The 23,416-nt window shown below is 29.9% G+C and overlaps 2 protein-coding genes across 2 annotated transcripts; one reads left to right on the top strand and one right to left on the bottom strand.

Annotated features, from left to right (window-relative positions):
• Positions 1–6,083: 6,083 nt before the first annotated feature.
• Positions 6,084–8,690, top strand: LOC118056116 (probable WRKY transcription factor 33). Its single transcript, XM_035068234.2, has 5 exons — positions 6,084–6,433; positions 6,545–6,733; positions 7,011–7,624; positions 7,721–7,882; positions 7,992–8,690. Exons 1-5 carry the CDS (start codon positions 6,110–6,112, stop codon positions 8,440–8,442), a joined length of 1,740 nt encoding a protein of 579 aa, XP_034924125.1. The 5' UTR covers positions 6,084–6,109; the 3' UTR covers positions 8,443–8,690.
• Positions 8,691–8,860: 170 nt separating this feature from the next.
• LOC118056117 (CASP-like protein 4B1) lies at positions 8,861–11,202 on the bottom strand. The gene is made up of 3 exons (XM_035068235.2): positions 10,830–11,202; positions 10,610–10,745; positions 8,861–9,479 (listed from the first exon to the last, which is right to left on the bottom strand). Exons 1-3 carry the CDS (start codon positions 11,084–11,086, stop codon positions 9,288–9,290), a joined length of 585 nt encoding a protein of 194 aa, XP_034924126.1. The 5' UTR covers positions 11,087–11,202; the 3' UTR covers positions 8,861–9,287.
• Positions 11,203–23,416: the final 12,214 nt, after the last annotated feature.

Raw genomic sequence — 23,416 nt, 5'->3', positions numbered from 1 at the left:
ACCTTGAAATGAGGCATATATCTTGGATTCGTTGTAATTTCTCAAGGAGTGCTTGTAAAATTCGGGTCATATGGTTTTATGACATCTAATACAAACAAACATACTACTGCTAAGACTTCTTTTATACATCTACTTATAGTTTCACCCGAATATTGAAATCGCTCTTGAACCTCTCTATTCGATACTCCGAGTGCTATTATATATAGAAATATAGCCACTTTTTCAATTACACTCATCATTCTCGAAGGTTTTAACCCATACCTTATTTCTAAATCACTGCACAGGCTCAACAAAGTTGATGTGTCCTGATTAGTACTTAAAATGTATTTTTATCAAGGTTTTATATTATTATTTTGCACTTGATGTATTAATAACTCCTTAACTAAAGTATGTTTTATAATAACATACCTAATAATATAAGATACATTTAATTTATGGTAAATATTCATCTTAAATACAGGCCTATCACATAAATGAAAGGATTCATTGATGAGTTTAAGTATTGAAATTGAAAGGACAAAGAGATGGCCAAACTTAGAAAATAGATGTTGGTGCAGTCCAAACTAGAACACTGTTTGGTAATTGGGTCATATCTCGAATTTTAGATGTTCAAATGACCTCAATTTTTTGGAAAAATTCGGTAAGACATAGGCCTACAACTTTCATGCGGAGTCCAAGATTTAAAAAGGTCGTTTTCAAGTCCAAAATATAGCAACAACGGAAAAGTTCAAATCTGTCCTGCAGCCCAGACACTATTCAATGTTGAACCCATATCTCGAGTTCTAGACGTTTAAATTACCTTAATTTTTTTTCCTAAAAAGATAAGACAATTTCCTATAACTTTCATGAGTACATGTGGTTCCAGTTCTGATGTTAGCAATGACGTTTTATTTAGACAAGAAGATAAGGATTTTCACCAAGTCAAGAGTTGGCCACCCACTCAACAATTAGTCATTAAATCAATAGTTCTAAATTTTGGCCTATAAAAGGAGGCATTTGCCATGTATTTAGGAGCTTGGTTGTTCAGATCAAAAACTTGCTCTTGCTCTCTCTCTTTATATTTTTTTGTAATTCTTAAGTTTTGCTTTCATTAATATTTTGTTTATGCTTTTCATTTCATTTCCTTTACTTAGTTAACTTGTATCTTATTTATGTTTTTATTTTGTTTATTTATGTTTCTCTTCTTCATTATGTTTAGCTAAGTTTATTATGTCAAGGTGAAATGGTTACACTAATGATGTAAGGATAAGTATGGTGTAAACTCAACATAGACCTTAATGTTTAATATTAACATGTCTTATCTTTTTATTTTACTTTAATACCTTGCTTGTTAAATGGTTAGTATAGACTTGTGTTGTATACTTGGTATAACAAATGCTTGGCACAACAAATGCTTGGCACTCTCATAGCTCAATCGTTTGGTATTACCTACACATATGCTATGAAAGGAACTTGATTTGTTGTTAATATAAGTTAGCATCATGAATTCCTGACAATATTTAAAATTTTAGTGTTACTTAAATACGATAATTAATATAATCATGTTAACAATTTATAATGAGCTATTAATGACAAATCATCCGATTGGAATCTCCTTTGTGTATGATTTCCAGTTGAATAATAAAAAGTTTATACTATACTTGTTTGAAATACCATTAGTAGATCCACTAACCTTGACATTTGTTTTTATAATTGTTTAATCCTTGCGTTAATCTTTCATCTCAAAGTTCTCATCAACTTCTTCTTTATTATTATTATTATTATTATTATTATTATTATTATTATTATTGTTATTGTTATTACTATTATTGTTATTACTATTGTTGTTGTTGTTGTCGTCGTCTATAATTTATACAATTAACTTCCCTATAGTTCGACCTCGGTCTTGCCGAGTTATATATTGTTTCGACACTCCTGCACTTGGAATAAGATATCAATCTTTTGATCGTGTCATGTCTATTCTAAACATGTTCACACATCATTTTCGATGTCTTTGTAAAACTTCAATTAACTAACACATGCCCGTGTTGTACGAAATCATACACGATTTTTTATACATATAATTAATATAATACATGTGTATTGCCCTAGCTATGCGCACAACTAACTTTTTTCATATCAAATTCTCGCCTCCAAAATGATTCATCATCCTCATCACTATCATTGTCGTTATCTGTTGTCGTCGTCGTCGTCGTCATCATTTGCCCTATCATCAGCATCCCCGCCTGAGCCACCATTGTCATAATTACCACGACAGTTAATGTGATCAACAACATGCTCCATTATGTTTTCATAGTCATCATCCAGATCTTCATTGAATATTGCATTAAAAGGCGCATTGTTCATATGTATACTGCTAAATAGATAAACAAATGAATACTGTTAAACACTATCTTTTAAAAATATATTTTTTGGATAGTATTTTTAATGATAATTTTTTTTTATTCGTTTAAAGCAATTGCAAAAATGAGAAAAATACCTTTTCAACAGATCTACATGATCAACAACATGGAATCGCATCTCGAGTAGAAAAAATAAAGGAAAATTAGTTCCACAGCAGAGGAGAGAAGATGATCGGAGGAGACAGATCTTCAATTTTCTTCAAATAGGGTCTTGAGTAAATTATTCATATTATTGTAAAATTTACTTTACAATTAATTAAATGATTTTCTGAATTTATTGGATAATTCCGGTTAAAAGAATTTTTAAAAAAAAAAGCTGGATAGGATTATTTGGTCTAAATTAAACATTTTTGAAAGCTTATCCTTCTCAGTAACTGATTTTTTTTTATGTTTATATGCATGATTTCTTCATGTTATAAAATTTTTTTTGTAAAACATTATATTCTTTATATTCATATGGATATGAAGAAATGCAATGCACTTATGTCATGAAGTTTAAAGTATTTTTACAAATAAGATACATTCAATAATATAAATATGTTTCTTTTTGAGAAATCGATGATGAGACTCAGAATCTAAGATTTCAAACCAAGAGTGCGTTTGTAATATATTATACAAAAATATTTTTATTTATTTATTCTTTATAATTCTAAAAAACATCTAATAATTTTAATCATTATCATTATTACTACCTCCATGACCTCTTTAATCCACTTATCATTATATAATATATATATATATATATATATATATATATATATAATATATATATATATATATATATTTTTTTTTTTTTATTTACGTGGATGTCCGGGCCAGTTTGCGTGTACCACGACTAATCTCAAGGCTCACTGAACATCCTGCAAACCCAGCGAGCATGTAAGGCACCGCAGGGGTGACAGGCGTGCACGGTGAGGTTTGAATCCAGGATGCAGAGGAAGGAAACAAATCCCTTCAACCGCTGGGACAAAACCTCAAGTGCCACTTATCATTACATTTTTCACATCACATGTAAATGCCTGAAAACTAAATCTTCGTTTATATCGTTTTGAACCACTTAGATAAGGTTGTTTTGCGACAAAATATATCATATGGCCATCGAAGGGTCAATTTCTATGATGACGAAAGGGCTCGGTGCTAGCTAAGATTTAGCGTGCAATTTGCGTCTTAGATATGAACACAGATTGGTATTATTTTTTTTTTGTTTGTTTGATAAATATTACTGTGTTGTCACAGGAAACATGACCAGGTCCCCCCACTCAACGAGTCAGAGCTTCACTCCGAGGAACAATACTGCTTGAAAAGTCAACAAAACTGCCATGCATGGTAACCTTCCCATATGAGAGGTCACTGTGCATGGCCATTGTTGTCGCCTCTCCATTCTCTGGCTGGCTGGCTGTTCCATGCTGTAATCGGTGGATGGGTGGTTGGCAAACGGAGGAAAAAAGGGTTCCAAACATGTCAATCAAGTCCACCGGGAGACGAACCCAGGTGCTGGCCACCACCGCATCATGGAACCTTCCTGCTTTGGTGCTGGTGGATTTATTTAGAAATGTAGTTGTATTTGTTTTTTAAAATATTTTTTATTTAGAAAAATATTAAAATAATATTTTTTTTATTTTTAAAAAATTATTTTTGATATCAATATATCAAAATAAACTAAAAATACTAAAAAAATTATTAATTTGAAATAAAAAATTAAAAATATTTTTAAAATGTAAAAATAATCAGAAAAAATTTATAATAAATTTATAGAGGCTCAAATTTTCTATAAATTTATAGGGAACATTATCTACTTTTAAGTCAGTTAATTAAAGCTTAGTTTCTCAAAAATAATTAATTGGCCTTACAGTGTCAGAAATAATTAGATAGTCTCTTGACTAATATTGATCGTCTTTAACTTAGTTTTTTTCTCTCTCTCAAAAATCCCTCCTTTTGTAGACAAGTCTCCTCATTTTACCTTATTCTTTTTTATTTACTCTGTTTTTCAAGATGCAAAAAGAAAAAGGAGCACTAAAGGACTCAATTATAAACAAATATAAAAATATCGAGATTAAATATATATATAGTTTCTAAGTACAAGGACTAAATTATAATGTATTATATTATACCATTCCATGCACGCAGCAGGTCAAAGGAGAAATGGTCAGACTTGATGCCTCAACAGTGAATATCGGCCAGCTCACAGCTTCACTGGCTTTGGAGAGTAAATTATTATTTGAAGGTTCTTTTCTTCGTGGGGAAAAAGTTTTGAAGTTCTTTAGTCCATACTATTAATTTATTCGTGACATGCATGAAGAAAATTAAGCTTCAAATAAATTATTATTGTTAGGGGAAAAAATTAAATATAAAAAATTAATTTAATCACAATAACTAGCTAGATCAATAAAATTTATTAATTACTAAAAAACTATCATTAAATATTATAATTTTAAAATCAAGATTGAGTTTTTAGACTTGAGAATTGAGTGTGTTGAGTGAAATTAGTTCTAGTTTTTGAGATAATGAGAAATTAAGTCGTGATTCCAAGTCTTAACATAATTTTTAAACAAATTTAAAGTAAATTTTAGCATGATTTTATGTTTTTTTATATATCATTTTACGAGATTATAACTAACAATTAAGATAATTAAATCATTAATGTTTGTAATAATTGAAATTTACGTGATTTATTAATTGAAATTATACTGAATAATGACAGTTTACTTGTTTTTCTCTAATTGTCTATATATTAACTCATAGTAATTTAAAAGAAAATATGGCAATGCCATGTTTACTTAAGAGGGTTAGTTTTGTTCTAAATAAACTTGGTGGATTTTCACGATATATATATATATATATATATATATATATATATATATATATATATATAATATATATATATATATATATATATATGATACTAAGGATAAGTAAACATGGAAGCATGATCCATATGTTCCTAATATTTGACAACTCATCCTAATATTTAGGTTTTAAATCTCTTTCCCAAATCAATACTCAACACCATTTCATCTTATTTATTTACATATACAGTAAGCTCTATAAATTAATACTATTAAAATCATGAAAATTAATTAATTAGTTATTTAAAATTTAAAAATTAAATCAATACCGAATAAAAATATTATTTAATTAAGGTTATTAATGTTTCAATGTTAGAATACAAAAATAAAAATAAAAATAAAAAGAAAGAGAATTACTTTGCTAGATTTATTTTTTTGACAAATCATACCTTGCAATTCCCACATACCCTGATCATACCCACTCCTTAGATTTGTAGCTTGCTGAAATATCATAAAATAAAATTCAGGAGATTTATGTTAATTCCAAATTGGAATAGCACCAAGAAAAAAACATTTCCTGCAAAAGGTTCCCTTCTAAACCATCCAAAGCATGGATCATAGAGCTATAGATTGAGCAAATCAGAGGCAAGACAGATGGCTAACCATGGAGCCTCCCCTCGGCTAGTGATTGATCACTGATGAAGCTGAGTTGTTAAGCCGCCATTTTCGAAATGGGACAAGTCCAGTCAAAGCTTGTGGCTTTGACCAAAAAACATTTTCCACAGTCAAACTTTGCTTAGCTTCTCAGAAGAAGCATAGAGAGAGACCTCCGTGCTTCAAACCTCACGAAAAACATAAGCATCCAACCCTTTATATATTCTCTTGCAAAACTCATTAACCTCTCTAAGACTTTCAAACTTCATGGCATCCTCGGCTTCTGCGAGCATATCAAATTCTATGAATTCTCCATCTAACTTTTCTTTCTCGACCCAGTTCATGACTTCTTCTTCCTCTCCTTCTTCTTTTACTAATCTTCTTTCTGGTAATAACAAAGACATGGACAACCTTAGCTGGGGACTTTATGACCATGGAACGAGTGACAGATTTGGTATTGAAATCCCAAACTATAAGTCATTTCAACCCTTGTCTCCTCCCCCGGTTTCTCCTTCTTCTTACTTTGCCATTCCTCCTGGTTTAAGCCCAACTGAGCTCTTGGACTCGCCTGTGCTTTTCCCTACTTCTAATGTAAGTTCATGGACTGAGTCGTGCTTGTATGGACATGGTTTTTTATGGTGATAAATGGGTTTGCTTTCTTTGTTTTTTTTTTAGTTTCTTATTTGTGTCATGTTTTTTCAGGGGCTTGCATCTCCTACAACTGGGGCTTTTGCTGGTCAAACCTTCAACTGGAGGGGTAATTCTAATGACAATCAGCAAGGTGTTAGTGGAGAAGAGAAAAACTACAGTGATTTCTCTTTCCCAACCCAGACAAGGCCTCCTGCAATTTCATCGTCCTTCTTTCAATCTTCTTCAAACAGTGTTACAGTGGTACTTTTCTTTCCATAACATTTTACTACAGTTTTATATTGTCAAGAGCTTGGAGCTTTTGAAAAGTCACTGTTCACCATTTGACCCTTTTAATTTTCGTTGATAATTTATGATGCAATTGTAAAATTCGAGATAACTATACTGATTTTGTAACAAATAAATGGAAAAACTGGACTGGTTTTTGTAAAATTCACATCGCTTTTTAGGATCCTGGGAAATTGTAGTCTAGTTCAAGTCTAGAATTGTTTCCATAACCTGCTGTGGTTCCACTTGACAGGAGAAATCCCTGAAAAGGAAACAAGAAGAATGGAACTTTGACCAATTAAAGCAAACTGACTTTTCATCAGATCAGAAAACAGGAGTAAAATCAGAATTTGCACCAGAGCAGAGTTTCTCCTCGGAGTTGGTGCCACTCCAAGCTAACATGAAAAGTGTTAACACTGCTGCTCAACCAAGTTTCAACCAATTCAATCAATCAGCTCATTATATGAGAGAGAATAAAAAGTCTGATGATGGATACAACTGGAGAAAATATGGACAAAAGCAAGTGAAAGGGAGTGAGAATCCTAGGAGTTATTACAAGTGCACATATCCGAATTGCCCGACAAAGAAAAAGGTGGAGAGATCTTTGGATGGACAGATTACTGAAATAGTTTATAAAGGAAGTCACAACCATCCCAAGCTTCAATCCAGCAGAAGATCATCCTCTCAATTAGTTCAGCCTTCTGGAGGTGCCAGCTCAGAAATCTCTGATCAATCAGTAGCACCAGTAGAGTCTAGCATGATGCAGGAGGACTCTTCGATTTCGCTTGGGGAGGATGAATTTGACCAAAGTTCATCAATGAATTCAGGAGAAGAGGACAATGCAAATGAACCCGATGCCAAAAGATGGTAAGCCAAGACAAGATCGTCTCTCATGGCCTTACCCATGTTTTTGTACTGAAATTGCATGAGCTTAATTAAACATGTTCTTTTGTGATTTTGCAGGCAAGGACAGAACGAAAACGAGAGTATTTTAGGTGCTGGGAGCAGGACTGTTAGAGAACCTAGAATTGTGGTTCAAACAACAAGTGACATTGACATACTTGATGATGGCTATAGGTGGCGAAAATATGGGCAGAAAGTCGTCAAGGGAAATCCGAATCCAAGGTAATTAGCGATTTCCCTTCATCATAATTCTGGCCTAAAAGGATCATTGTTGTCATTGAAGGTGGTTATCCGCTTGGTTTCTTAATAGTCACAATCTTGTGATTTGCAGGAGCTACTACAAATGCACATCTGTTGGTTGTCCTGTGAGGAAACATGTAGAGCGAGCATCACAGGATTTGAGAGCTGTGATTACAACTTATGAAGGAAAACACAACCATGATGTTCCAGCCGCCCGCGGCAGCGGCTACATGAACAAAGCTCCATCCATTACTAACATTACTGCCAATGCACCGATCCCTATAAGGCCTTCCGTCATGGCCAATCATTCTAACCAGACAAGTTATCCAAACTCCCTTCACGGCACAAGATCATTACCAGCATCAGGAATTCAAGCACCATTTACCCTCGAAATGTTACAGAGTCAAGGGAGTTTTGAATACTCAAGTTTTGGAAAGCAGAATGGCACCTACATGAACCAAACACAATACTCCGAGGGTGTCTTCCCTAGAGCCAAGGAAGAGCCAAAGAATGACTCATTTTTTGATCCCTTCCTTAACTAAAAATCACTTAACACTTGGAAAAGATAGGATCAGAAAAAACATTTTCAATTAGATATGTCTGTGTTGTTGTATATTGTTATACATCTGGTGCAATTTTTTAATTTGTTTTTGGGGCCATTTGAAACTCAAGAGACAAGGCCTCCATGAATCAATGTTTAAGGTTACTTAGAAGAAAGCGAAATGTTAATTTTTTGTATGCAGTCATATTTGACCATGGACTGAATAAGACTTTGGAAGTTTCTTTGCTACTGCATTATCCTCTCCCCCCTTTTCTTCTCCGAAGCCCTGTAAATCTTTGGTCCAATTCTTTCTTCACTTGCTATAATTGTGGAATTGTTCCCGTGATAATTAATATTGTGGAATTGTTCCTGTGATAATTAATCAGTAATTTTTCATTTGGTAATGATGGGAGAAGGACTTGAAAACAAGAAATGCCATTTTCTTTATACATCTATGCCAGAACAGAACCATGAACGCTGATCCAAAAATAATACGTACTAAGGAAAATTTGACAGATTCCTCTCTCGTTTTGAATACAATTCAATGCCAAATTACAGTCAAAGCAAGGGCTTTCTATTCAACACGGAAATTTGTTTACAGTAAATTAAGTAGATGACAGATGAAACAATCAACAGATACAAAGAATCACACACCAGAAGTAGAGTCACTGTTGTGCTGCTCATAACCCGAGAGCAAGGGCGTCGTGCTAGGAGAGTTGCTCCACGCAGTTGTTGATGAACCAGAGTCACCCCAATTGTCGTGTAGGTCCATATCCTAACCAACCATTTTAATGTCCCGTTTGGTTACAAGACAGCAACTACTTAGACTCACCGAAAGACAGGAATTTAAATGTAAGATTGAGTTGATAGTTTATATCCTGAAATAAGAGCTGATAATGCCAATGATATGAACGCGAAGAACCCCATGCTAATGGCTGCTGCTGAGGAATCAGTAAATATGTTATCCGCTCCTTCTCTCATCCTGTTTGTCAAGGGAACTGCTGTAGAAGCTGAAGATACCAACAGGTAGGCCACAATCTGCAAATTCAGGAACAAGGAAAGGAAAGTTGTAACAATCTAAAACCTTCACACAAAATGCACCAACAAATCAAAGCCAGTTGCCAAAAGAAAAGGTCTACACCAAACCTACTAGCTAGGTTATGCTCTCAGATTCACCGACTTGTTGGGTCAAAGGAATCAAGTTCCCCTTATTGGTGGCAGTAGAGTGATGTTTTATCACCTAGCTTAATTGACAGGATACAAAGTAGGTTAAACTACATGGAGTTGCAGTTTCCAGTTCAGGATACAACAGATTGAGAAGTTTCTCCCCTGTCAGATGAAATAGAGCCTCCTCTACACAACCAATAATTAGATCTTACCGGGTCGAATGTTGGTCCCTCCATCCATGCGCACACCAATGAATATCTTTGAAGGAGGTGCAAAAGGCTTAAAAAAGGGCAGGGATCGATCTATAACAGATGAATAACTGGAGGGTTTGATACAATTCAGATTGGAAACTTCTCCAAAGTTATAATCAAATAATTTGATAGTGTAATGAAAATCAATGAAAAGTGACACTATTTTCCTCTCAACAAAATCATCCCTGTCCATCAGGTGTTACCACTTGCTGCAGAAAGAGTTGAGGACTTGCAAATGCATCTATAATTTCAAAGTTGGATATAAGAAACAAATTAATCCATACATTACAAATAATGTTCTAGATGTAGAAAAATCTAGGTAATAAGACAACTGCGATAAACTAAACGTCGACAACATATGGAAAATCCTTCCTTGGTTTGACTGCAGAGCTTGTTAGAAAATAGTAGTTAATGACAAATTTCCTCTAATTTCCTCGAGTTTGGTTAAACATTGTTGTCAGCTTCAAAGAAAAAAAAATGTATTCTTAATAATTGAATATTTATGAATACATGCAAAACACCCCCGGTCACAAGGCCTAGATACAGAAACATTGGCTGTCAAGGATACTGGTAGAATGGAACTTGGGGTATGTCTGCCCCTACTTCAGAAAATTCAACAAATCTTAACCATCAATCAAATTAAACCCATTAAAGTCCAAATCAAAGATCAAATTCCAATACTTAACCATTTCTTAGAAACTAAAAAATCACAGAAATGTATTGCAACAAAAAGGACTTAGAGAGTCAAACCTGATCCCCAAAGAAATCAACCATGGCAGAAGTCCTCTTTTCTAACATTTGTTTCCCCGTCGAAAGCTCTTGAACATGTCTTAACACTTGCCCGGCCGTATAAAAAGTCGAAAGTATTGCTATTGCCAGTAAATACCTATAATTCATCACAATAAAATCAATAAAAAATATTAAATGACTCCCAAATTAAAACCCCAATTCCAGTTCCATTGTTAATTACCTGTACTCTTCATATTTATCAAAATCTTTCCAATCTCCATGTTTGTTACTGGCCATGATGATAAAAGCAAGCAAAGAAAATAAAAAAGCCAATCCTCTCAATGCTAATGACCCTCTCTTTAACATGTCCTCTCTTCTCCATCTCCTTGTAATCGGCGCCACACCAAGCCCAGTTCCTGTCTCCGCCGCCGGTGTTGTATTGTCAGTCGCCGGCGATTCTAAGTCCTTCTTCGGTGGTGTATGCTCTGAATTTGACATCTTCAGCTTAATGTCTTAAATTTCAAGAAAACAGAACAACGTGAAAATAAGAACCAATATTTTATTAAGACAAGCAGGGAAGGAGTTCATCTCGGGGGGTTTTTGCACAGTACGCGTTTAGTGTAGTGCCGATGCTTGTTTACTAGTTAGTTAGCAAATAGAAGCTGGACACGTGTTACATGAATATGATTTTGATGGCGTGGCGGGGAAGCTATTGGATGAAAGAGAACAGGAGATTCACGTGGAATGTAGTGGGAACTTGGAGATGGTAACTAACAACGGTAGATACGGTCCAGCGAAGCAAAAGGCTGTCCAAGCCAAAAGTGGGAGAAAAAACTATGGATGCGGCAGAAAGGATGTTCTTTTCTTAGCTTGACTTTTTTTTTTCCCGGTAAATATCAAAATAAATTATGCGTTTTTATTGATAGGATGCTTCATTTGAAATGCAAATTAGAAAAAAAAAATTAAGAAATTGAATACTATATTGATGAAATCAATATCTTTATAATATATTAAAATTATAGTTGTTAAATTCAATTATACCGGTTAATTTTTAATGTAAAAAACTTGTGTTAAACATCTAATTCATACTGAATTTAAAATTGAATTGAAAAAATATATTTATTCAATAAAACTCTGATAATTTAATTAGTTTTTTAATAATTTGGTTGATCTAGTTAAATCCAATCTAAATTTAACCAAATTATTACCAAGAATTTTAAAAAATAAAATAATATCTTTTAATAAAAATAATTGACCTGATGATTTCAATAATTTAATAACTTAGGCTTTTTTTAAGTTAGTCCCGAGCCAGATCTCATAACTAAAACTTAGAATGACACTTTGTGTTTGCCTTTGTGTACCCTCCTGGGTTGGTGAAATGAACTTATAAAGTTAAAAAAAAAAATTAATGTAGGTGTCCGGACCAGCTTGCGTGTATCTTGACTAATCCCACGAGTTCTAAAATTAACAACCATATAAGTCTCTAGTATCCCTGAGGTTTGTGGGACTCAAACTGAAAATCTCTAGGGAGCAAACATAAAACCTAATCAGTTAAGCTATACCTCTCATGATTAAACTTACAAAGTTATTTGTATGGCTTTGGTTAGACCATAGTCCGGACAAAACAAGGGTGGTTATATATTAGTTCTTGGAGAAACTATAAATTAGTCCCCCATCTATACAAGGGATTTAAATTAATGTTGTTCTTCATCCAAAGCAATTAATAAAAAGTTGTGAAATCAACTGAAGAAGTTTTGTTAATTGCCTACGAGGAAGAACAATGATTATTGTTAGTGATGAGGTTGATGGAGAATCCTAGGAAATCAATATCTTTTCAAGGTTCATCGATGGAATATTGGGATTTTAAGGAAGAGGGCTATGAAATTGAGATTGTTGAAATTGGACTCCATGGTTTTCTTTTGTAGGATCTTCAATACTTAAATTGGTGAATATTTGAGAACGCGGTTAAAATTGTGTTTTTTAAAATTTTAAATTTTTTTATTAAAAATAAATTTTTTATATTTTTAGATTTGATATATTGATTTCAAAAAATAATTTTAAAGAACTAAAAAATATCATTTTGATATATTTGTAAACAAAAAAACACTTTAAATTATTATCATTACTATAATCCCAAACAGATTTAGGTGTAGGAGGAAAGAAATCTTTGAGATTGTGTAGTGTATGATTGGATATAAGATATAAAAGATTATAAAAAGTAAAAATATATATATATATATATATATATATATATGTTGGCTTTTTGATGATTTATGAGAGTTTATATATTCATGATTCACTTCTATTTGCACGGAGCATAAATGGCAAATATTAGAATAGATTATGCAGTCTATTAAATAGTAATTATATGAGATAATAATTCTTGATAGTGCATGATTATACTATTGAGTATGAAAATAGATTTCTTAGTGGATTAGATTCTAGTATGATATTTGGTTTTATGAGTTTATGGATAGTAATTATGATAACATTAATTATTATCAGCATGTTAGGTATTATAGTAATGATTATTTTTTAAAAAATAATTATTTAAAAATAAATCAAAATAATTTTTTATTTTTGATACCAATACATTAACATAATTTTAAAAAAAAATGATGAAATATCTAAAATAAACCTAAAATAAGCAGATCCATGTTGGATTTGGGCATGGTTTGCTCAAACCCAACTAGAAGGAAAAGGTCAACTAGAACCATGTCCCATGCAATGCGACCTATAATGGTGGGATACCTAAACCCAATCCTTGATCCAATTCTTATTTCGGGATACCTGTAAAATGATAAATTTAGGCAACTGCTTCTTGTAAACTTCGGAAAGTCAACTAAATCGATGTGGCTTTTTTTTTAATGAATTCATAAAATAAAATAAAATAAAAACACGGTATTTATAATGGAAATAAAGTGAGTTTATACAGAAGATCTACGTAATCTTTTCTTAATCAATTTTCATTAAGTACATGGATATTAAAAAAAAAAAAAAAAAACTATGTAAATTATTTATGTTATATTAGACTAAAAAAGGTCATCTTCCTGGAATCCTTACGTAGTTTAACTGATAATCCTTATCATAAGCTTTTTGTTTGTCTGATATTAACATTTCTTAGCACGTGACTGGCATCGATTAATTGACTAGTATAAGAATGTCTAAAGCCCCGCCCTGCCCTGCTGCCCCCTCCTTCCACTCCATCTCAAACGCCACGATAACATAGGATGTCGTTTTCGGCGGTGTTTTTTAAAGTTTTTTTATTTAATAATATGTTAAATTTTATTTTTAACATTATACAATAAAAAAATTAAGAATAATTCATAATTAATTTTTTTAAAAAATAACTTTTTTATATAAAAAAAAAAAAAACAGGTTATCATCAAAATTCCTCCGAGCCTCGAAGATGCAACACCCTACTCTTGTAGCGTCCGCCACAAGGAAAAAGGAAGGCTTGGCCTTTGGCGGAGAAGTAGAGAGCTTTTCGACTTATTAAAGAAAAGTCTCCTGGTTACTTCCCGCGTCAGCAAAGATATCTTAACAATTTTGTGCCTACCCCCCTTGGCGCGTGCTAGATACTAACTAACTATAAACACTAGTTGATGAAGGGATTTTACTATAACTTTTTTTATAAAAATATTATTTATTAAAATATTGCTTCTTCTTTTTTCTATTAACTTTTTTTTAATATTTTTTTTGTGAGTTATCATATGGATCGTGACCTTGTGGGTTTGAAGAGTTAACCCGATTAATTAAAGTTTTTTTAATTAATTTTTTTTTCAATTACATCCTTTAATACTGGGTTGAATGAAAATTAAACTTCATGATTTATTTTATTTATTTTATATTATGTTATTTTGACATCATTACCCGGGAATAATGTTTAATAGGTTAATCCGAGTTCACTCATATTGTTTTTTGTGTCCTTTTTTAATTATTATTTTTTTTAATTTCATCATTTAACACTGAGTCAGTTGATAATTGAGTTTCATAATCTATTTTGATTTTTTTTTATATGGTGATATCTTGATCCCACAATTAAGGTCACATGTTTAGGTATAATTAACTCTGGTTAAATTAAATTATTTTTTTATTATATTTTTAAGAGAGTATCTCTTTCTATTGACTTGGGTCACGAGTCCTTTAATATTGGCTTTTTTTTTCCGTTAAACTTCATGATTTGTTTTGATTTGCTCTCTATAAAGTTATCTTAGTCTCATGATCAAAGTCGTGGATTCGGTAAGTTAACATAAGTTAAATCAAGTCTTTTTTTTATTTTTTTTCTATTAGGTTATCTCGGTCCAATAAATCAGGTCATGAGTTTGACAGATTGACTCGATTTGTTTTTTATATTGTTCTAATTGATTTTGTTTTCAATCTCATCCTTCAATATTAGACTGATTAAGGATTGAAATCCATAATTTGTTTCAATCTATTTCCCATAAGATTATCTCGGTCATGTAACCTGGATCATAAGTTTAGCAGGTTAACTCAGATCGACTTTTTAAGTCTTTTTTTTAATTAATTTTTTTTCATTTTCATATTTGAACATTGGGTTGATTAAAAATTAGATTTCATAATTTATTTTAATTTATTTTCTATAGAGTTATCTTGAAATTATTTTAGTTAAATTATGTTTTTAATGTTATATGGGTTGTTTTTGGACTCGCAAAGTTAACCAGATTATATTAGATCAGTTCTCATATAATTAAAATTATTTTTCCTTATTAGAAAAAAAAAATTAACAATATCTAAATTTTTCTTACATTCAAAAAAAATTTAATTCGATCCAAGCATAGGTAATCAACTTCATTTCTGTAAAAAGCAAAGGAGAAATACCTCTTGATATATAGAAACCCATCATTCGCATGTCAAAAAAGGCCCATGGGGCTGAGATTATGTACCGAGCTATTCACTAGCCCAAAAGCCTTTGTAACCATCCAAGTTTTAATGTATATCTTTCTAATGTGTTTGCTCCCTCAGCACTATAAATAGGATGGATGAGTAGTTATCATATTCGATTTATTTTATATATTTTTATTTCATTGCGAGAGCAACAGGACGAGGTTGTTTTTGGGTTGTCTTTTATCACTTATATGATAACAATTTTCTTTTAATCATTAGGTTAAAAAAAAAAACATTTATCTGATCCAAAATTTCAAAGCCCATCTAATTCTCATACTAACTTAATCATTAGGGTTGTTCACGTTCCTGGTGGCCCTAAGTTTAAATTAGATGGGCTGCAAGGCCCGGCCCCTAAAAAAAAATCTCCAGTCTCTTCGAACAATCTATAGTTTTGGCCCTAAGACTAGAAAAGTTATATTTTATCCCTCTTGGAAAGATTTTCTTAATTTGCCCCCCTAACTAAATTTACTGGCTATGCTCCAAAAGAGTATATTTATTTATTTATTATAAGAATTATTGGTTATATATTTAGCATCGTAAAAAAAAAAACTCGGAGAATAAATATAAATATAGTGAAAACCTCTCTTATTAATAAGACATGTGGAAATGAAAACTATAGTTTTTTTAATACAAGATGAGTGAGTCCATTTGTACATTATTATATGGTTAGAGAATTAAATATGATGGCGTGAAAGGCTGGACATCTCATTCAAATTTCCCCATAAAGAAACTACAAAAATTAATTTTTTTTGTCCCAAATTCAAAAAAAAAAAAAAACTCTATTTATATTTAAGAGGGCAAGTGTAGGCAAGTCCTGGCCAGATACGACTAGCCATCTCAAGAAGACCCACTTGAGGGCCATGCTGGGCTGATTGGGCCAACTTTGCCATTTATGGTTCCCATTTTTCATTTCACCATTTTGAATTGCCGGTCAAAATTTATTTATTTTTTTAAAATTATTTTTTATATATAATTTTTAAAATCATTTTAATATATTAGTGTAAAAAATAAATATTAAAAAATATAAAAAATATTATTTTAATATATTTTTAAATCATCTTTCAAAACATTCCCGGCCGGTTCGACACATCCGTCTCTCTCAGGTGACAAACATCCCACTACTCTATCATGGAGACACTTCACTAAAGGCGACGGCCACATGCATATGCTTCTTTGCTATCCTGTCGAGGGCTGCTGGCTCATCATTGCCTTGACGAGGGTCCCTTCTTTTTTGTTTGTTCTGATATTTGGCCATTCAAGCCATCTCATCCGATCTTGAAAAAGGAATGGTGGTTATATACAGGCGAAATAACAGCGACAGCAGCAGGTGCTCATCTGAGGACGGTGCCAACGGAGCCTCCACTCCTCCGTGGCTTGGCGGCACTCGTCGAGCTTTAAACCTTCTCTATTCCTTGACATGCCATTTTATAGATAAGGTTAAATCCTTCAACCACTTCAAGAAATCTCTCATTGTCATATACGATTGAATCTGGAGGATTGGTTTTGGATGGTAGTCCTGTTTGGGATAATAATAACTGTTTTATTTAAAGTTATTTTTATTTAAAAATATATTAAAATAATATATTTTTTATTTTTAAAATTATTTTTAAGATTAATATATTACAACAATTTAAAAAATATAAAAATATTAGTAATTTTTTTAAAAAAAATTCGAGGGAACACGATTTGCACCGTGTTTCCTGTCAAAGAACCATCTCAATTTCAATAGCAGATAAGATCTTAGGATTTGATTTATATTATTTCTCTAACACATCCCCTTAAAGTGAAAGTTCTTTGCGCTTGAAATTTGCACAGGCCCACATTACATTGTGTTTAATTTTTATCAAATAAATGAGAATGATAAATTCAAACTCATGACCGTTTAGTTATCAAAACTCTAATACCATATCATAAAAATCATCTCAACCCAATAACTTAAATTATTAAATAAAATTTTAAAATATAATTTATATTATTCTTTAATATTTCCCAAACAAACCAATATCATGCTAGAAGTGGAATCTAGCATTGTGTTTTGATAACGTCCTTAAACTTTTTGGTTGGAGAGATGAGTACGGAAAAAAAATAAATCTAAATGAATCATTATGAAGATGACAAATCCCTTATATATCAATTATTATTAATTTTTTTATTTGAAACAGTAGCGTAAAGGCTTTACTTCATTTACACGGCGAAGATAATGGTTAAAATTAGACTTTTGTGAAAGGAGGATGGCACTTTAGATTATTGTAATTGTGCAATATTATGAGCATTTATAATTGCATGGGTCCATGTCCAATAATTTAAATATCTTTAAGAAAAGATTATTTCCCTGGCCAGTATTCTCAAAACTCTTTTATTCTGATTCTTGATACTTTGTTATCATGGCCAACCACTGTTTTGGTGTTATCCAAAATGCCCCACCATCCCATCGGAATATAATGAATGATATGTTTATTTGCTATTTGGATTTTCCTGTTTGTTTTTGTGTAAGTATTTTTTAAAAAAATTAAAATTTTTTATTATTTAAATTAATTTTTTTTGTTTTTTTAAATTATTTTGATGTACTAATGTCAAAAATATTTTTTTAAAAATAAATAAAAAATATTATCACACTCCCAAACATTATGACATATAAAAAAATGTGTGTGTATATGTTATTTATTTTTTGTGCAATGTTGATAAAACTATTAGTTTTTACATAAACTATAATAGTGTTTGGTAATTTTAGTAGCAATTTTTTTTAAAACTGTTTTTTGTTTAGAAATGCATTAAAATAATTTTTTTTATTTTTTTAAATTTATTTTTAACATCAGCACATTAAAAAAATTTAAAAATACCAAAAAAATTAATTTAAAACCAAAAAAATTCAAAAACATAATTTGAACATAAAAACAACCACCACTTATTATTATGCTGAATACACTGCTAATGATTTTGTAAAACACTTTTAAATGTTTTAAAGTATTTAGCTTTTGAACCTTAATATGAGATTTGTTAGTTTAATTTAGAAAAAAAAATTTGTACAACATTTGTTTTCTTCCCAAATTTTTTCTTAGTTCATATTTCATATAAAAAATATTAAATTTTAATTTTCATGATTAAATAATAATATTTTTGAAAAATAAACTATATAATGTATGGACAATCTGTTAGGTTTTTAGAAAAATATAAAAAGAAAACTATAAAAATAACCGATGTAAAAATAAGGAAAATTGAAATAATAAGATGAATACAATTTAATATACTCTATATGTTTGAAAGTGTGGTTGTGATTATGCTTTTCAAATTATTTTTTGTATCGAAAATACATTAAAATGATGTTTTTTTTTGTTTTTTTTAAAAATTATTTTTAAGATCAGTGCATCAAAATAATCCAAAACATATAAAAATTAATTTTTCACAAAAAAAATTAAATTTAATAAGAACATGGGTTGACCTATATTTTGTAACTTTAAAGAGATAAAATAGAAATATCATTTTTTTTCTCTTTCTATTTCTTCCTCTTTATTCATCGAGCTTTTTCATCCTTTCTATTTTTGCTATTTTCTTTTTCAACTTCTTCAATGTGAATTATCTTTTTGCTTCCTTGTAAAAAATATTTCAATATGTTTCTTTATGTGGTCTTCCTTGTAAATTTCTGTGGATTTTTTCTTTAAAAAAAAAAAATGTTTACATTTTCACGCTTTATTGTTGGTGAATGAATTTTTCGAATATACTTTTAATTTTTTAGGATATATTTTTCAGATAGATGTAATTTAGTTTTATATTTTTATAAAAATACATTAAAGAAATCTCTTCCCGGTGCTGTATATAACTCGGTAATTAAATAACATCACGACAAATGTTTTCACTTTTTCATCTAACTCTCACAAAATTTATATTTAGTTTTAAATTTTAAATTGGCAAAAATCTTTAATTTCCAAGACACTGGCACATTAATCATGCAGGTACAGTTTATTTACCCATTTTAAAAGTGTATTTGTTTTAAAAATTTATTAAATTAATAATTTTTTGATTTTAATATACTAATATTAAAAAAATATATATACATCAAAAAACAATTTTAGTACATTTTCAATCCAAAAAACTATTTTTAAAAAATATTATGTACCACAATATCAAATATATACTAAATTACTTTAGAATATTAAATGCAACAATTTAACCGACAATAATTATAAGTGTGATCATGAAACCGAGTAAGAAATGCCTCCCCTGAGATAATTAGCAAGCACCATTTCAGCATGTAAAAATTTATTAAACCTAGTTTATTTTAATATTTAAGTTATTGGTTGAGTGGGTTAACCTAAGTTAAATTAAAATTAATCTAAAATGGTATGATTTTAAGATATTTAAAAAAATAAAAATATATTTTTTAAAAAAAAAAAAATAAATTTTGATGAAATCTAGATCATAGATTAGTCAATTCAATAACTCAAATTGAATTTAATTTAAAACCTAAAATGGATTAGGTTCTGAATTAGAGTCACCGGAAGACTAGCTATGACTGACGGGTTTTATAGTTGTGGACAAAAAAAAAGGGTCGTTGGGCTGTGTGTAAAAACGAAAAAACCACAGCCAATAAGGCCGTTGAATCCGGCAGCAGTTATTGCGCAATCTCACCGAATGACCTTTTGCTTTTCGTTTCCTTGATTTTGGAACTTTCTCGCGTGCCTCTGCCACGTCTCTCCACACTTCTGTAGCCATTTTATTATTTATATTTGTATTATCCACGTGGCACACAAAATATATACATTACGAATCATCACTATTTCCTCTAAAAAATGTCACTCAAAATATAGTAACATTTTTGTAGAGATAAACTCATATTAGATTTTAGAATCATAGTTATCATATCCGATTCAGGGTTGACTTAATTAAAAAATTGGGTTTTAAGTTACATGGATTGACTCAAATCAATCCGGAAAAAATTTTTAAAAAAAAATATTTGAAATTTTAATATTTCATATGAAAAAATTAAAAAATAATACATGTGAATATAGGCTATAAATGTTATAAATAATAAAATTTTAAAAAAAAAAATTTTTTTATCTATATTGAAAAGATACTATGTTAGTATATTATTCTTTTTAAGTTGAAGTATTCAAACAAAAAAAATTTTTTATCCCACATTGAAAAAAATATAATTTTTTTGTGAATATAAAATATATATACTAAAAGGGTTTTAAATTTCACATTGAAAAAATAATTTTTTTCTTGTGAACATAAAGTATATATACTAAAGGGTTTTAAATCTTATATTGAAAAAATAAAATATTTTTTTAGTATTTATATAGTAAACTTTGAAAAGGGTTAGTAACCGACTATAAATATATTCTATAAAAATGGTTTTTGGCTAGGAGAAAAAAACACATTGAAAAAAAAAAGGTCTCAATTAGGTTTTATTGAGTCGCCTGAATCAAGGGATCAACCAAGTTTTACCAGTTTTTGCTTATACCGGTCTTTTGCCTTATTCAGACTAGTTCAGCTATCAAGTCGACCAGGTCCCAAGTCGATCAACCTCGTTGGTTTGGGTTTAATAACTATGATTAGAAAGTGGTAAATAGGGTTGTTTAAAAACATCAGCTCGTATGTAATATTTATGTTATTTGACTCGATCCAATTCATCAAAGTCAAATAACATAGATATTATAAACAATAATGAGTTAAAAAACATAATAAATAAATATCATAGGTCAAGTAGTGGGTCATGATTTTTAAAACTTAATCAACCCAACTCGACCTGAATACCTTATACTTTTTTTTTTCTTTATATTTGATAATTCATGGATTCAACATTTATTTTTATTTTATTTATAAATATTTCAACCCCAAAGTTCTTGTTAGTGGGCTTCTTATATATTTCTTTAACATAACAAAAAATATCTTGTATTTTTAGGGGGAGTGGGTAATTAAAATTTAATGGTAAGTGTAAAGTATAAAAATTAGACCTAACATTAAGGGATGACAAAGATATTTATAGTCCATTTTGTACGTTTGTCTCTAAACACAAACCATTAAAATTAGCAGTATAAGCTTAATCCATAGATATATATAATATCCACAAAAAAATTATCAAATTTAATATATTATATCTACTTCGGGTTCAAAAAAAATTAAATAAGTCATATTTATAATTTATAAAATATCATAAATTTAATTGAATATAATTATAAGATCAAACTCAACAAAACTCACGAACATTCCTAGTGATAATAGGTGACTTAAGCTTTAGAGCCTTTTCTTTTTTACATTCCATTTTTTTATTGGTGTTATAAAAGTGTTCGAAGACATCAAAAGGTGTTAACAATTAGATTAACTAGCACCCGCACATTCAAAAAGTTTATGTTGCTATTTGAGTAATTAGTGATAGTTAAAGATAATGTAAAGAAAAAAGGAGAGAAAATTAAAAAAATATATATTTAATTTAATTACTAACATGATACAAACTCTTAATATATAAAAAATAGATCTAACATTGAGAGTGTTCCTGAACTTATATACCTAATAATATAATTTTATTTCTAAACATGTGCCTATGAAAACTAGCAATATATGCTTAACCTATAGGTATATATAATATTCATAAAAAATTTAATTTAATACGACATGTTCGGCTGTTAAAAAATATTAAATGAAATAAATTTATAATTTATGAAATATTATAAATTTAAATTAAATATAATTATAAATCTAAAAGATACCTTTATTTTTGACAGCGACAGCCGATGCCAATATTTTCCGTCACGAGAAGTCACCTAATAACGGTACTTCTTTGACATTTTATTTCGCTGTGTTATTTTGTCCAAAAGGGGAAAGGACAATAACGGCTAGTGCAGCTTTTGGTCGCCCAGCAAATGAAGCAGACGTTTCTTTATTGGCTGAGGATGATGAGCTCGTGGGTTTACAGCCTGATCCGGTAAAACTTGCCGTCGTTACCGATGGTGCTACCGGTATTTCTCGGAACGGCTAATTATATTATATTATATTACATTATAGTGGCCCCACTTTATATTAATGCAACCTATTATTATTATTATTATTATTTTTTTCTTTGAGAGATTTAATGCACCTTAATTTAATTATTGGCTAGTAATAACTATAATACTAATTTGTGAATGTAAAGTACTAGTTTTATGTAACTTTTGATTATTGTTTCATAACAGAATAGAAAAGACACGGTTGTTAAGACAAAGTACATGCCGTTTAAGAAAAAAAAATCTTTTCAAAATTATCTCTATTATTATTATTATATATATTAATCAAATATCTTTTTATATTTTTTGTGTATATCTTTTTTTATCAAAAAATATTAATTAAACACAACTTTTATGTTCAACTTATGTAATAATTGATGAATTTATCTATTATTTACAACGTTATTATATATTTTGATATAACATGTTAACTTATTACTTATTACAAGGATGTTTGATATTGAATATTTTTCATTTAAAAGATATTAAACTATTTTTTTATTAATACATTAAAATAATCAAAAAAACTTTAAAAAATTAATTTAATGTTTTTTCAAGCAAAACATGACTTAATTAATTATTAAAATAAGATATGTCACATGACTTAATTGATTATTAATTGCTTGTGGTGTTACATTTTAAAAAAATCGTAGAGCTTTGGCTTTAAGAGGTCGAGAGTATTCACTAAGGATAGAAAAATAAAAATAAAAAGAAAAGAAAATCCTCAACCCTTTATCAGTGAGCCAACCAAATACAAAGAATCCCTTGTATTATATTTGGTTACTATCGCGAATAGAAATAACAATTATAGAATGAAAGATATTAAAATATATTTAGTTGAGAATATAAAAATAAAGATATAAAATAAATCTGTTTCCATAATTATTTTAGAATAAATTCTTTATTTTATTTTAAAATTAAAAATATAAAAAAATATATT

The sequence above is a fragment of the Populus alba genome, chromosome 16 (genome assembly GCF_005239225.2).
Source record: "Populus alba chromosome 16, ASM523922v2, whole genome shotgun sequence".
In the NCBI taxonomy this organism is placed as follows: Eukaryota; Viridiplantae; Streptophyta; class Magnoliopsida; order Malpighiales; family Salicaceae; genus Populus; species Populus alba.
The sequence above is the reverse complement of the archived record's forward strand: the minus strand, read 5'-3'. Positions and strand labels throughout refer to the sequence as shown.

What these genes read in the sequence shown, in the direction of transcription:
- LOC118056117 (XM_035068235.2), bottom strand. Translation starts at nt 11,086, where the DNA reads ATGTCAAATTCAGAGCATACACCACCGAAGAAGGACTTAGAATCGCCG. An exon ending in GATAAATATGAAGAGTACAG is followed by an intron (nt 10,746 to 10,829) that starts GTAATTAACAAT and finishes GATGAATTATAG; the next exon opens with GTATTTACTGGCAATAGCAA. An exon ending in TTGATTTCTTTGGGGATCAG is followed by an intron (nt 9,480 to 10,609) that starts GTTTGACTCTCT and finishes CTGAATTTGCAG; the next exon opens with ATTGTGGCCTACCTGTTGGT.
- LOC118056116 (XM_035068234.2), top strand. Translation starts at nt 6,110, where the DNA reads ATGGCATCCTCGGCTTCTGCGAGCATATCAAATTCTATGAATTCTCCA. An exon ending in TGCTTTTCCCTACTTCTAAT is followed by an intron (nt 6,434 to 6,544) that starts GTAAGTTCATGG and finishes ATGTTTTTTCAG; the next exon opens with GGGCTTGCATCTCCTACAAC. An exon ending in AAGGGAAATCCGAATCCAAG is followed by an intron (nt 7,883 to 7,991) that starts GTAATTAGCGAT and finishes TGTGATTTGCAG; the next exon opens with GAGCTACTACAAATGCACAT.